We start from the raw sequence: 15,785 nt of genomic DNA on the forward strand, positions 1-15,785 counted from the left end.
TATTTTATGGTCGTCTAGTGCAGCTGTTAATAGCACACGCTATAATGAAACCACTACAAAATGGGATGCCTGCATTTCTGACTTCGCACAGGTGGACCGTGGTCGGAGCCGCAATGTCAAGGCCAAGAGACGCCACCTCCCACCCCAGTGACCACAGATTGTAGCCCTACTGTAGCTGAGTCCTCCGCAGTAATCCGGAAGTGACGCAAGCTGTACCTCATTGGTCCAGAACAAATATTGGCACTGTGCCCAAATGACGCAATAAATCATGAAATCGACCCATGGACAGTCATAAGACCAATAAAATACACCTATTATGACTATTTGTTCTTTTGAGAAAAAATTATTGACTTTGTATTTTGATCGCATTTGTACCGTAGACTTACATGGAAACCGGATATGAAAACACCTATACTGGAGCCATCCGTAGTGGCGCTAGTGAGCAACCAGGAACTACAACACCAGGAAATGAGCTTCAAAACGAAGTCTGGTTTTGGAAGGGATTTACTTCCTATTTCATAGTAGCAGTAAGGCCCTGCAACTGGACAGTATATAATTACCTTATTCACAATGCAATCACAGAGCTACACTATACAACCAAAAGTATCTGGACACCCCTTAGTCTGGGGCTGTTTTCATGATTTAGACTAGGCCCCATAGTTCCAGTGAAAGCAAATCTTAATGCTACAGCATACAATCACATTCTAGACAATTATATGCTTCCCCAACAGTTTGGGGAAAGCCCTTTCCTGTTTCAGCATGACAATACACACAGTAAGATCCATATAGAAATGGTTTTGTCAAAACGGTCTGGAAAAATTTGATAAGCCTGCACAGCGCCTGGCCTCAACCTTATCCAACACCTTCAGGATCATTTGGTAAGCCAACTGCGAGCCGGGCCAAATACCCAGTCAGTGCCCAACCTCACTAATGCTCTTCTGGTTGAATGGAAGCAAATCTCTGCAGCAATGTTCCAAAATGTAGTATAAAGACTTTCCAGAAGCCTGGTGGTCGTTATTGCAGCACAGGGTAGACCCACTCCATATTATTGGCCATCATTTTGGATGAATTGTTGGATGTCAGGTGTCCACATACTTTTGGCCATATAGTGTATTTCAAGCACATAAAGACTACCTAACAGGGCTTTAGTGACATAGCTCTCAAAACAAGTGATGCACCTTGTACTATACTCACAGATACACCTAAACAAAACAATAAGCTATGCTCACAGAGATATCTCACACTCACTGTACAACTGTACCTTGACACAGAATGCTACCTCAAAACTGTTCCACTCACAAAGTGACCTCACACACAAAACCATCTTCACAGAGCATCTACATCTTGAATACACAAAATGACCAAGCCACAGTACTTAGCTACCTAAGAAGCAGTTGCACACAAATAAATATTGGAAGAGCTACAGTATCTCTGCTCTGTAGCCCACATCTCGCCCTTATGTGCTTTTACTGCATCTTTTACAGAGCACGCAAGAAGTACCCTAACATGGGGCCACAGGCAGGAGTTCACTTACATTTTGTTCTGTGGCCTGCAGTTGTAATGAATGAGGATTCCTATTTCTTTTGGTTGCAAGTTCAACATCACAAAGCTAAAGGCTGGATGGTTATCTCCTCTGAGGACAGTGGAAAGAGAGCATGCCTTTATGTTTGAACCCACAATCACCAGAACTCCATTTGCTTTGCATACTATATGCAACATAGTCTATGCCTTGTCAAATGCACAAAACAAAAATAACAAAAATAACAAAAATTATATATTTTTAAACATAGGAAGTTAACCAGCTTTTCTGGCATTACTTTTTCAGTTTCATGAAACGTACACTATCAGTATAATTACACTACACCGAAATACAGAACAGTGGAAAACATCACAAGACTGGAATTTAGTGCAATGCATTACAGTACAGCACACCAGAGGAAAGTGAAGAGGAACAGAAGAAAACCGCATAGATTTTGTACTGTTTGTGTTTTTATAAATTCTGTATGTGTAAGTGTATGCATATGTAATTGTGTATACACCAGTGGCGGCTGGTGACTCAAAAAATTGGGGAGGACAGGAAGAAAACCAACCCACGGCGTACACTAGTTGGCTACTTAACATAACTTGAACATAAGTAAGTAGAGATATGTTATTATGTTCAAATGTAGCAATATCCAACTAGCAACCTAATGCAAACTTACTATACAATTAAGGTAAGTAATGCACCCAAAGTTTTTCCCGATCTTCCATAAGGAACAAATATCATATTATCATTTATACAACGGCTTGGCTGAATACTCGATTCTGATTAGTCCAATGGTGGGCATTATTTCTCAGTAAAGGGACACCTCGGCCTTTTAACAGTTCTAAAATCAATGCACTACAAAATCCACCATTCTAAAGCAGTTTAAACAGCAACATTATTCTTTCGCTTTTGACTTGTTCTTACATCCCTCCCCTTTTCAATATCCAATTTCCCAATTGATGGCAATGTTGAATCACATTTCTAGTTACTGCTGCTAGCTTTATTTATGGTTGCCAGCCATCGTGCAAATCGGAATCGTTCCTCATTTGGACAGTAGAATAGGCGTTCCGCATTGAACTCATGGCTACAGGACGCATTTTCATCCATATTTTTGTAAACGATTGCATTTATAGTAACCGCTGTTTTGAATATTACATTACAGGCATTTGGCAGACGCTCTTATCCAGAGCGACGTACAACAAAGTGTATAACCATAACCAGGAACCAGAGACTGTAAAAAATATGGACACAGCCACTGTGACGTCACCCATTGACTCTCCGTGGGTCTCTAAAACACGTTTTGAAGCTCAATGGCGGGCGCGGCCATTTTCTCGATTTGGAGCCAAAACCATAGAGTTAAGCGGTCTTGTGATTTTTACAATTTGATTGACAGTCCGGTGCAGAAAAGCCCCTCAACCTGAACGAGGCTAGCTGACTGTCTGCCGTTATGTTTTAAAATATATTATCAGATGTTTACGGGGTTTAATTTCCATCCGTGACTGTACTGTGTCATGTAATCACGTTATGTATGACATTAAAAATACAATTAGGCTATGTTCAGTTATCTTCAATTTATGTTTCTCAGCAAAACGAATATGCTTAGCTAGCAATGGCATATCAGCTTGCCAGTGAGCTAGGTAGGCTGTCCGTGTTTAGCTCACGCGTTAGCAATATGAACCACAGGGGAAGAACATTGACTACACTGATGGTCAATCAATCGGAGATGTGTAGGCTACTGGTGATTTGACTAGGCAAATTTTCGTATAACTGTCTGGTAGATCTGCTGTTAACCGAGCAAGTTATCGTCGTAGGTTTTCGCCAGTCAGATAATGAGCCTGCTACTACTAGCTACTCCATCGCCGTTTGTGGTGCTCACTTGCTGGGTGACGCTAGCTGACCGATCGTTCGCAAATCACTTTCTACCGAACAAAAATTAACACTCAGCGGTGATTAACAATCTACCAAGTATTTTAATAACTGATCTGCAGGCGTGTAAATATGACAACGCACTTTGTACGGCAAGTTTTCCACCTGGTGCATGAAGACAAAAATAATGTAGCCTACGTTGAATTTCTAATTATTATTAGGCTATTATTTTTTTCTTGTAAATCATCAAAACCAATGGAGAAAAGCCAATATACGCAAGGAGCCCCCAGAACCGATTCTGAGAACCACTGTCTTAAATGCCTAGCTTGTCGGTCTCTTAAATGCTAAAAACATGTTCCTTTCTAAATGCCAAGATGGTTAATTTCGTTAAATTCTGTGTGTGTGATTTCATCGTGTGTTGTATATTCAGCAAATGAACCTTGAAACTCTTAATTCGCTTCGTGAAACTGAAAAGGTGTTTATCCCAAAATCGGGATTATAGTAGCTTTGTCACATGCGTGAAGCATGGCCCAGGTAGACATTTACGGAATGTACACGACTGACAAGCCGCCAAACACGTTTGACAGATTGAATGTTTGCCGGTTAAGGTTAGCTAGCTAGTCAAATGGCTTGGTAGCCGAAGTTGCGAACTGTTTTAGCATAGGCTACTGGACTACCACATATAGCAAATAAGCGTTAGCTGATTACGCTTTCTGCCAACTAATTATTTGGTTAAGTGGGCTAAAGGAAATAGTAAAAATGACTCGGCTACCGTAAAACGTCAGAGGATTATTTTATGGTCGTCTAGTGCAGCTGTTAATAGCACACGCTATAATGAAACCACTACAAAATGGGATGCCTGCATTTTCTGACTTCGCACAGGTGGACCGTGGTCGGAGCCGCAATGTCAAGGCCAAGAGACGCCACCTCCCACCCCAGTGACCACAGATTGTAGCCCCTACTGTAGCTCAGTCCTCCGCAGTAATCCGGAAGTGACGCAAGCTGTACCTCATTGGTCCAGAACAAATATTGGCACTGTGCCCAAATGACGCAATAAATCATGAAATCGACCCATGGACAGTCATAAGACGAATAAAATACACCTATTATAACTATTTGTTCTTGTGAGAAAAAATTATTGACTTTGTATTTTGATCGCATTTGTACCGTAGACTTACATGGAAACCGGATATGAAAACACCTATACTGGAGCCATCCGTAGTGGCGCTAGTGAGCAACCAGGAACTACAACACCAGGAAATGAGCTTCAAAAACGAAGTCTGGTTTTGGCCGCTTGGCTACACTCCGCTACAAACCAGCCCCGAAGTAGGCTACATTATTTTCCAATAACGGGACAGCCCGGAGGGGTTTATTCCACTTATACAACGGGTTACCAACAATGACTATATATGGTTGGTTAGTTTCATATTTATACTATCTTACTTTTTAAATGTTGTAGTTGCGCAATGTAGACATAACGTTTTCCTAAGACCCTCTGAAACGGGTTTTGAATACCAGCTAGCTTTATGACAGGTTCGCCGTCACTTGTCACCTAGCCAATATTAAAATTCTTTGTTTTAGGTCAGAATGGTCTCACGGCATGCTTGTTATCCCAGCTAGCTAGCTAGCTAACTATTGAATTGTATTCAATACTAATTGTATTTTTATTTATTTTTATTTTTCCATAGATTGCGTTGTTGCCGTTCTCGTTGTTAGTGTTAATCAGTTTAACCATCAGGGTCCAAGTTGAACTATGCGGTTGTTCCCTGTACTTGGACCGGTACTTCTCTCTAGGGGTTTCGTCATACTTGTTCCTGGCAAGCGGCCAAAACCAGACTTCGTTTTTGAAGCTCATTTCCTGGTGTTGTAGTTCCTGGTTGCTCACTAGCGCCACTACGGATGGCTCCAGTATAGGTGTTTTCATATCCGGTTTCCATGTAAGTCTACGGTACAAATGCGATCAAAATACAAAGTCAATAATTTTTTCTCAAAAGAACAAATAGTCATAATAGGTGTATTTTATTGGTCTTATGACTGTCCATGGGTCGATTTCATGATTTATTGCGTCATTTGGGCACAGTGCCAATATTTGTTCTGGACCAATGAGGTACAGCTTGCGTCACTTCCGGATTACTGCGGAGGACTCAGCTACAGTAGGGGCTACAGTCTATGGTCACTGGGGTGGGCGGTGGCGCTTCTTGGCCTTGCCATTGCGGCTCCGGCTACGGTCCGCCTGTGCTAAGTCTGAAAATGCAGGCATCCCATTTCGTGGTGATTTCATTATGGCGTGTGCTATTTACAGCTGCTCTAGACGACCATAAAATAATCCTCCTCTTAAGTTTTTCGGTATCCGAGTCATTTTTACTATTTCCTTTAGCCTACTTAACCAAATAATTACTTGGCAGAAAGCGTAATCAGCTTGCTATATTTGGTAGTCCAGTAGTAGCCTGTGCTAAAACAGTTCGCAACTTTGGCTACCAAGCCATTTGACTAGCTAGCTAACCTTAACCGGCAAACATTCAATCTGTCAAACGTGTTTGGCGGCTTGTCAGTCGTGTACATTCCGTAAATGTCTACCTGGGCCATGCTTCACGCATGTGACAAAGCTACTATAATCCCGATTTTGGGATAAACACCTTTTCAGTTTCACGAAGCGAATTAAGAGTTTCAAGGTTCATTTGCTGAATATACAACACACGATGAAATCACACACACAGAATTTAACGAAATTAACCATCTTGGCATTTAGAAAGGAACATGTTTTTAGCATTTAAGAGACCGACAAGCTAGGCATTTAAGACAGTGGTTCTCAGAATCGGTTCTGGGGGCTCCTTGCGTATATTGGCTTTTCTCCATTGGTTTTGATGATTTACAAGAAAAAAATAATAGCCTAATAATAATTAGAAATTCAACGTAGGCTACATTATTTTTGTCTTCATGCACCAGGTGGAAAACTTGCCGTACAAAGTGCGTTGTCATATTTACACGCCTGCAGATCAGTTATTAAAATACTTGGTAGATTTGTTAATCACCGCTGAGTGTTAATTTTTGTTCGGTAGAAAGTGATTTGCGAACGATCGGTCAGCTAGCGTCACCCAGCAAGTGAGCACCACAAACGGCGATGGAGTAGCTAGTAGTAGCAGGCTCATTATCTGACTGGCGAAAACCTACGACGATAACTTGCTCGGTTAACAGCAGATCTACCAGACAGTTATACGAAAATTTGCCTAGTCAAATCACCAGTAGCCTACACATCTCCGATTGATTGACCATCAGTGTAGTCAATGTTCTTCCCTGTGGTTCATATTGCTAACGCGTGAGCTAAACACGGACAGCCTACCTAGCTCACTGGCAAGCTGATATGCCATTGCTAGCTAAGCATATTCGTTTTGCTGAGAAACATAAATTGAAGATAACTGAACATAGCCTAATTGTATTTTTAATGTCATACATAACGTGATTACATGACACAGTACAGTCACGGATGGAAATTAAACCCGTAAACATCTGATAATATATTTTAAAACATAACGGCAGACAGTCAGCTAGCCTCGTTCAGGTTGAGGGGCTTTTCTGCACCGGACTGTCAATCAAATTGTAAAAATCACAAGACCGCTTAACTCTATGGTTTTGGCTCCAAATCGAGAAAATGGCCGCGCCCGCCATTGAGCTTCAAAACGTGTTTTAGAGACCCACGGAGAGTCAATGGGTGACGTCACAGTGGCTGTGTCCATATTTTTACAGTCTCTGGTTCCTGGTTATGGTTATACACTTTGTTGTACGTCGCTCTGGATAAGAGCGTCTGCCAAATGCCTGTAATGTAATTATCAAATCAACAGCGGTTACTATAAATGCAATCGTTTACAAAAATATGGATGAAAATGCGTCCTGTAGCCATGAGTTCAATGCGGAACGCCTATTCTACTGTCCAAATGAGGAACGATTCCGATTTGCACGATGGCTGGCAACCATAAATAAAGCTAGCAGCAGTAACTAGAAATGTGATTCAACATTGCCATCAATTGGGAAATTGGATATTGAAAAGGGGAGGGGATGTAAGAACAAGTCAAAAGCGAAAGAATAATGTTGCTGTTTAAACTGCTTTAGAATGGTGGATTTTGTAGTGCATTGATTTTAGAACTGTTAAAAGGCCGAGGTGTCCCTTTACTGAGAAATAATGCCCACCATTGGACTAATCAGAATCGAGTATTCAGCCAAGCCGTTGTATAAATGATAATATGATATTTGTTCCTTATGGAAGATCGGGAAAAACTTTGGGTGCATTACTTACCTTAATTGTATAGTAAGTTTGCATTAGGTTGCTAGTTGGATATTGCTACATTTGAACATAATAACATATCTCTACTTACTTATGTTCAAGTTATGTTAAGTAGCCAACTAGTGTACGCCGTGGGTTGGTTTTCTTCCTGTCCTCCCCAATTTTTTGAGTCACCAGCCGCCACTGGTGTATACACAATTACATATGCATACACTTACACATACAGAATTTATAAAAACACAAACAGTACAAAATCTATGCGGTTTTCTTCTGTTCCTCTTCACTTTCCTCTGGTGTGCTGTACTGTAATGCATTGCACTAAATTCCAGTCTTGTGATGTTTTCCACTGTTCTGTATTTCGGTGTAGTGTAATTATACTGATAGTGTACGTTTCATGAAACTGAAAAAGTAATGCCAGAAAAGCTGGTTAACTTCCTATGTTTAAAAAATATATAATTTTTGTTATTTTTGTTATTTTTGTTTTGTGCATTTGACAAGGCATAGACTATGTTGCATATAGTATGCAAAGCAAATGGAGTTCTGGTGATTGTGGGTTCAAACATAAAGGCATGCTCTCTTTCCACTGTCCTCAGAGGAGATAACCATCCAGCCTTTAGCTTTGTGATGTTGAACTTGCAACCAAAAGAAATAGGAATCCTCATTCATTACAACTGCAGGCCACAGAACAAAATGTAAGTGAACTCCTGCCTGTGGCCCCATGTTAGGGTACTTCTTGCGTGCTCTGTAAAAAGATGCAGTAAAAGCACATAAGGGCGAGATGTGGGCTACAGAGCAGAGATACTGTAGCTCTTCCAATATTTATTTGTGTGCAACTGCTTCTTAGGTAGCTAAGTACTGTGGCTTGGTCATTTTGTGTATTCAAGATGTAGATGCTCTGTGAAGATGGTTTTGTGTGTGAGGTCACTTTGTGAGTGGAACAGTTTTGAGGTAGCATTCTGTGTCAAGGTACAGTTGTACAGTGAGTGTGAGATATCTCTGTGAGCATAGCTTATTGTTTTGTTTAGGTGTATCTGTGAGTATAGTACAAGGTGCATCACTTGTTTTGAGAGCTATGTCACTAAAGCCCTGTTAGGTAGTCTTTATGTGCTTGAAATACACTATATGGCCAAAAGTATGTGGACACCTGACATCCAACAATTCATCCAAAATGATGGCCAATAATATGGAGTGGGTCTACCCTGTGCTGCAATAACGACCACCAGGCTTCTGGAAAGTCTTTATACTACATTTTGGAACATTGCTGCAGAGATTTGCTTCCATTCAACCAGAAGAGCATTAGTGAGGTTGGGCACTGACTGGGTAATTTGGCCCGGCTCGCAGTTGGCTTACCAAATGATCCTGAAGGTGTTGGATAAGGTTGAGGCCAGGGCGCTGTGCAGGCTTATCAAATTTTTCCAGACCGTTTTCGACAAAACCATTTCTATATGGATCTCACTGTCTGCCCAGGGGCATTGTCATGCTGAAACAGGAAAGGGCCTTCCCCAAACTGTTGGGGAAGCATATAATTGTCTAGAATGTGATTGTATGCTGTAGCATTAAGATTTGCTTTCACTGGAACTATGGGGCCTAGTCTAAATCATGAAAAACAGCCCCAGACTAAGGGGTGTCCAGATACTTTTGGTTGTATAGTGTAGCTCTGTGATTGCATTGTGAATAAGGTAATTATATACTGTCCAGTTGCAGGGCCTTACTGCTACTATGAAATAGGGAAGTAAATCCCTTCCAAAACCAGACTTCGTTTTTGAAGCTCATTTCCTGGTGTTGTAGTTCCTGGTTGCTCACTAGCGCCACTACGGATGGCTCCAGTATAGGTGTTTTCATATCCGGTTTCCATGTAAGTCTACGGTACAAATGCGATCAAAATACAAAGTCAATAATTTTTTCTCAAAAGAACAAATAGTCATAATAGGTGTATTTTATTGGTCTTATGACTGTCCATGGGTCGATTTCATGATTTATTGCGTCATTTGGGCACAGTGCCAATATTTGTTCTGGACCAATGAGGTACAGCTTGCGTCACTTCCGGATTACTGCGGAGGACTCAGCTACAGTAGGGGCTACAATCTGTGGTCACTGGGGTGGGAGGTGGCGTCTCTTGGCCTTGACATTGCGGCTCCGACCACGGTCCACCTGTGCGAAGTCAGAAAATGCAGGCATCCCATTTTGTAGTGGTTTCATTATAGCGTGTGCTATTAACAGCTGCACTAGACGACCATAAAATAATCCTCTGACGTTTTACGGTAGCCGAGTCATTTTTACTATTTCCTTTAGCCCACTTAACCAAATAATTAGTTGGCAGAAAGCGTAATCAGCTAACGCTTATTTGCTATATGTGGTAGTCCAGTAGCCTATGCTAAAACAGTTCGCAACTTCGGCTACCAAGCCATTTGACTAGCTAGCTAACCCTAACCGGCAAATATTCCATCTGTCAAACGTGTTTGACGGCTTGTCAGTCGTGTACATTCCGTAAATGTCTACCTGGGCTATGCTGCACGAATGTGACAAAGCTAGAAGCTAGCAAGAAAATAATAATAATTAGAAATTCAATGTACATTATTTTTGTCTTTATGCAACAGGTGGAAAACTTGCTCTTCAAAATGCGTTGTCATATTTACACGCCTGTAGATCAGTTAAAATACTTGGTAGATTTGTTAATCACCGTCAGTGTTAATTTTTATTCGGTAAAAAGTGACTTGCGAACGATCGGTCAGCTAGCGTCACCCAGCAAGTAAACACCACAAACGGCGATGGAGTAGTAGCAGTTAATGGCTCATTAACTGACTGTGGCGAAAACCTACGACGATAACTTGCTTGGTTAACAGCAGGTCTACCAGACAGTTATATGAAAATTAGCCTAGTCAAATCACCAGTAGTCTACACATCTCTGATTGATTGACCATCAGTGCAGTCGATGTTCTTCCCCTGTAGTTCATATTGCTAATGCGTGAGCTAACCACGGATAGCTTTCCTAGCTCACTGGCAAGCTGATATGCTAGCTAAGCATATTCGTTTTGCCGAGAAACATAAATTGAAGATAACTGAACATAATTGTATTATTAATGTCATACATATAACGTGATTACATGACACAGTACAGTCACGGATGGAAATTAAACTCCGTAAACATTTGATAATATATTTTAAAACATAACGGCAGACAGTCAGCTAGCCTCAAGTTCGTTCTGCAATCGTTCGTTCAGGTTGATGGGCTTTTCCGCATCGGACTGTCAATCACATTGTAAAAATCACAAGACCGCTTAACTCTATGGTTTTGGCTCCAAATCGAGAACATGGCCGCGCCCGCCATTGAGCTTCAAAACGTGTTTTACAGACCCACGGAGAGGCAATGGGTGACGTCACAGTAGCTTTGTCCATATTTTTTACAGTCTCTGAGTGTAGCACAGTGGGTAAGGAACTGGGCTTGTAACCGAAAGGTCGCAGGTTCGATTCCTGGGTAGGACACTGCCGTTGTACCCTTGAGCAAGGTACTTAACCGAAATTGCTTCAGTATATATCCAGCTGTATAAATGGATACAATGTAAAAAATGCCATGTAAAAGTTGTGTAAGTCGCTCTGGATAAGAGCGTCTGCTAAATGCCTGTAATGTAATGTAATGGTTAAGCGACCCTACATTATTTTCCAATAACGGGACAGCCCATCGTGGTTTATTCCTTACATATCATATACATATCATAGGATGAAAGGGGCCAGGTGAACGAGAGGGAAAGACACATCTAATCACTGCGGGCTCTGAATAGGAATTAACCTCGTGTGCATAATGTGTCACTAGAATTAGCATTTTTGATCACGGTTATCTGTGGAGCTGGTCGTCCAGCAGTCTTGATCCTCATCTGCTGCGTAATCCAAACTGTGGAATGGCTGTGACAACAAATAATCCACAAGATGTTCTTCCCCATCCCACTCTCTGCGTCTGCGTCCATGCCTCTCTGTGACCCCCTCACTCATGCGTTAATTGCCTCGTTAGCAATAGCAGCACCACTCTCCTCAAAATCCATTCTCGCCGTTAGCTCAGTCCTTCAGGGCTGCTACAACAAGCTAACTGGTGCGTTGGCTAACGCAAGTAGCTAGCTAGTACTGCTCATTAAAAAAAGGGAAACGTAAATCTAAAAAAAGGAAATTTGGACAACATCCTCTGCCTCTATGGACCAGCCTCCTCTGGTTGAAAAGGCTTAAATAAAATCTAATTTTTTAGTGATGTGTTTTAAAAATAGTTCACAATTTGCACGTTATAATACAATACAGTGGTAGAGAATTGAAGATGAAATTTGGAAATTATCATTGGACCAACGCGATGTCAATATTGTATTCTGGTTGTTGATTGGTTAGGGAGGATGTCCTTCCTTGGAGCATCATTTTACGTGTTTTGGCCAATAAGAGATTAGCATGAAAAAAATTGAAGTATATTAAATTGATATAAATGATCCCACCCTAAGGAGGACAGCAGGAGCCTGTCCTCCTCTGCCCCCACCACCACTTAACACAGACTGTCCTTTCCTCTCTTGCCTGCCCTACAGGTGTCGCTGTTGAAGCATTTTAATCAGAATTTCAATGATGGATTTTTTCCAAAGAAGAGAGAAAAAATATTTTATAAATGATACTGAGATTTGGTAATGGTTTATTTCAACCAATTACTCTTTTTTATATTTTGATCTCCCACTTGCCTCTAAAAAATAGAGGAGGAGCAACCTCTATGGACCAGCCTCCTCTGGTATACACTGCCTGTGTAAAATGTGCATTCTGCATGTGTGTAGGTGTGGTCATGCTTGAAAGATTTCCAGTGTTAATTCAACTTTAAAAGAGTTTATGAGTCCAGCATGGACCACATGTACAAAATAAAATAAGAATGTTTCTCTGTGGCCTACTATTGGATGACATCCATATTGTTTTCCCCCTGGATAGATGGATTTGCGCGCCCTCCGCCCCCTCTGCGCCCTCCGCCCCCTGTTTCTCCACATTTTCTCTCCTCACAGACTCTGAAGTTTCCCAGCTCCTGCTCACCCACCGCCCTACCACCTGTGCCCTCAACCCTATCCCGTCATCTCTCCTCCAGGCAATCACGCCAGACATCCTCCCATTTGTCACCTCCCTCGTAAACTCCTCCCTATCTTCTGGATGTTTCCCCTCATCCTTCAAGAGGGCCCACATCACCCCGCTGCTGAAGAAGCCCACACTAGATCCTTCAGTCATTCAGAACCACCGCCCGGGATCTCTCCTCCCTTTTCTATCCAAAACACTTGAACGTGCTGCATCTAACCAACTCTCTGCTTTCTTCTCTCAGAATAATCTGCTTGACCCCCACCAGTCTGGCTTCAGGCCTGGCCACTCGACAGAGACTGCACTCCTCTCGGTCAGTGAGTCACTCCATGCCGCACGAGCAGCCTCCCTCTCCTCTGTCCTGATTCTTCTAGACCTCTTCACTGCATTCGACACTGTGGAGCACTCCATCCTCCTATCCTCCCTGGCAGCAACAGGGATCTGTGGCACAGTCCCCTCGCCACCGGAGTTCCCCTGGGCTCAGTCCTCGGTCCCCTTCTCTTCTCCTTATACACCACATCCCTTGGCCCTGTAATCTCTGCCCATGGCTTGTCCTATCACTGCTATGCTGACGACACACAACTCTTTCTCTCCTTCTCCCCACCGGACACAGGTCCCTGCCCGCATCTCCGCTTGCCTGAGGGACATCCAGAGCTGGATGGACAATCACCACCTGAAGCTCAACCCGGGAAAGACGGAGCTAATCTTTATTCCTGCTCTAAACTCTCCCCTCCTCGATTTTTCCATTTCCCTAGGGGACACCTTAGTGACATCATCACCCTGTGCTAAGAATCTCGGAGTGGTGATGGACAACAGGTTGTCCCTCTCCAAGAACATCGCAGCAGTAAGCCGGGCATGCAGATTTTTCCTGTATAACATCCGGAGAAACCGCCCCTTTCTCACCACCTACTCAACCCAGCTCCTGGTCCAAGCAATGGTACTATCCCGCCTGGACTACTGCAACTCTCTTCTGGCTGGACTACCGGCATCTGCCATCAGACCCCTGCAACTCATTCAGAATGCTGCAGCTTGTCTGGTCTTCAACCTCCCCAGACACTCCCACGTCACTCCCCTGCTCACTACCCTCCACTGGCTGCCTGTTATAGCTCACATCAAATTTAAAACATTGGTCCTAGCATACCAGGCAGTCAAGGGATCAGCCCCAGCATACCTCCACAAGATATTCAAACCCTACATGCCAGCCAGACCCCTCCGTTCTGCTACCTCAGGACACCTGGCACCTCCCCCTCTTTGCACCTGCGCTTCCCGAACACGTCTCCTGTCTGTTCTGGCCCCACGATGGTGGAATGACCTCCCCGTGGAGGTCAGAACAGCTGAGACACGGACCCACTTCAAGCGACGACTGAAGACTCACCACTTCAGGCTGCACCTCTCCCCATCCCTCCCTACCTCCCTGTAAATGACTGTAAGCTTAGGGTTGTAACTAGGTAGCTGTTTTGTAGGTGACTTAGTTAATGCACCTGTCTTAACTACTGCTTGTATTTTTGCATAGACTGCGTTGTTGCTGTTCTCGTTTGTGTTAGTGTTAAACAGCTTAACCTTCAGGGTCCAAGTTGAACTATGCGGTTGTTCCCTGCACTTGGACTTGTACTTCTCTCCAGGGTTTTCGTCATACTTGTTCCTGGTTATGGTTATACACTTTGTTGTACGTCGCTCTGGATAAGAGCATCTGCCAAATGCCTGTAATGTAATGGATCTGTCTTGCACCTGCCCTGTTGCATGCATGGCATGACATTGCCACACCCTTCCCACTATTGGACCCTTATAAAGCAGTCTGTTATAGGGGCAGCCTGAAAATCGCCATACCAACCCCATTGGTTGCGCATTCAGAGTTCAGAGTGGCAGTTTCACTGAAAATATTATTAGCTTCCACAGTGTTGAATTAATGACAATTACACAAAACAACAGAAGGGCTCATTGGAACATTGCGCGCTGGTGTGAAATATCAAGTGTGGCATGATTGTAATTGAACTGAAATTAATCAATTATTCAAACGATACCCTGTACACTGCTGCTTGGCCCCTCAGGCCCATGAGGTTAGTAAGGACTAAAGGAGAGGAAGGTGAGGGACGTGTGTGTGAGAGAGATAGAGACAGGTTGTGTTTGTGTGCGGTCATAACAATATGTGGGGTACTCACAGGGTGTGAAAGTGTGTAGGTACTCACTGGAAGGTATGGGGTGTGAGGGTGTGTAGGTACTCACCGGAAGGTATGGGGTGTGAGGGTGTGTAGGTACTTACAGGAAGGTATGGGGTGTGAGGGTGTGTAGGTACTCACAGGAAGGTATGGGGTGTGAGGGTGTGTAGGTACTCACCGGAAGGTATGGGGTGTGAGGGTGGGTAGGTACTTACAGGGTGGTATGAGGTATGAGGTGATTGAGGATATAGGTACTCAGGAAGATAGGGGATATATGGCGGAATACTTTGAAGTATAGGCCAGATACTCACAGAGAGGGGTCATGCACAAGGTCTTTGAGATTGATTCCACTGCGGTCTTCAGCAAGATTCCTGAAGCAACTGTCACTCACTGCAGATAGAAAAAGAGATGAAGAGGGAGAGGGAGGGGGGATTACATGAAATGTTGTAAACATTTATGCATAAATTACATTTATACCCAATACGTGAGATGATCTACCCCATACCCTACCCATGCCCAAAATCCAGACACCTGAAGAGGTGGTCTGTTCAATTCTCCAATGTCTGGCACTTTCATTTGGAACTAAACAGTAACATCTGGAAAAAACCTGAAAAATCTGCACTTGCTAGCACTTTTTCAAAGTGCACATATACAAAATCATGCATTAAAACTTGCAGAAAGATGTCATGCCTAAATGTATCATGTGCACACATGTCAAGTCAGCTTCAGTTTAGAGATTCATTGTAGCACACATTTTAACACACACTTATAGGGTTCCCAATTCCCAACCGCAAAGCAAGGATAAAAACCAGGGGTCATCACCGTGTTGGCTTGCGACAGACTTTTTGGTCAAAATACGATTTTTACCACAGACATACAAAAC

At 42.9% G+C, this 15,785-nt stretch overlaps 1 protein-coding gene and 1 long non-coding RNA gene across 5 annotated transcripts in view; one reads left to right on the top strand and one right to left on the bottom strand.

Moving 5' to 3' along the window:
- The window catches only part of LOC135257863 (gephyrin), a 404,797-nt gene that overhangs the window by 267,060 nt on the left and 121,952 nt on the right, over nucleotides 1–15,785 (bottom strand). For all 4 annotated transcript variants that reach the window (XM_064341059.1, XM_064341060.1, XM_064341062.1 and 1 more), the window contains exon 2: nucleotides 15,214–15,292. In XM_064341059.1, coding sequence (XP_064197129.1) covers nucleotides 15,214–15,292 — 79 coding nt within the window. The remainder of the gene's footprint in view (nucleotides 1–15,213; nucleotides 15,293–15,785) is intronic.
- LOC135257897 (uncharacterized) overlaps nucleotides 1–15,785 on the top strand; it is an 89,100-nt gene that overhangs the window by 51,483 nt on the left and 21,832 nt on the right. The gene's annotated exons all lie outside the window — the stretch shown is intronic.

The sequence above is a fragment of the Anguilla rostrata genome, chromosome 6 (assembly GCF_018555375.3).
Source record: "Anguilla rostrata isolate EN2019 chromosome 6, ASM1855537v3, whole genome shotgun sequence".
Classification (NCBI taxonomy): domain Eukaryota; kingdom Metazoa; phylum Chordata; class Actinopteri; order Anguilliformes; family Anguillidae; genus Anguilla; species Anguilla rostrata.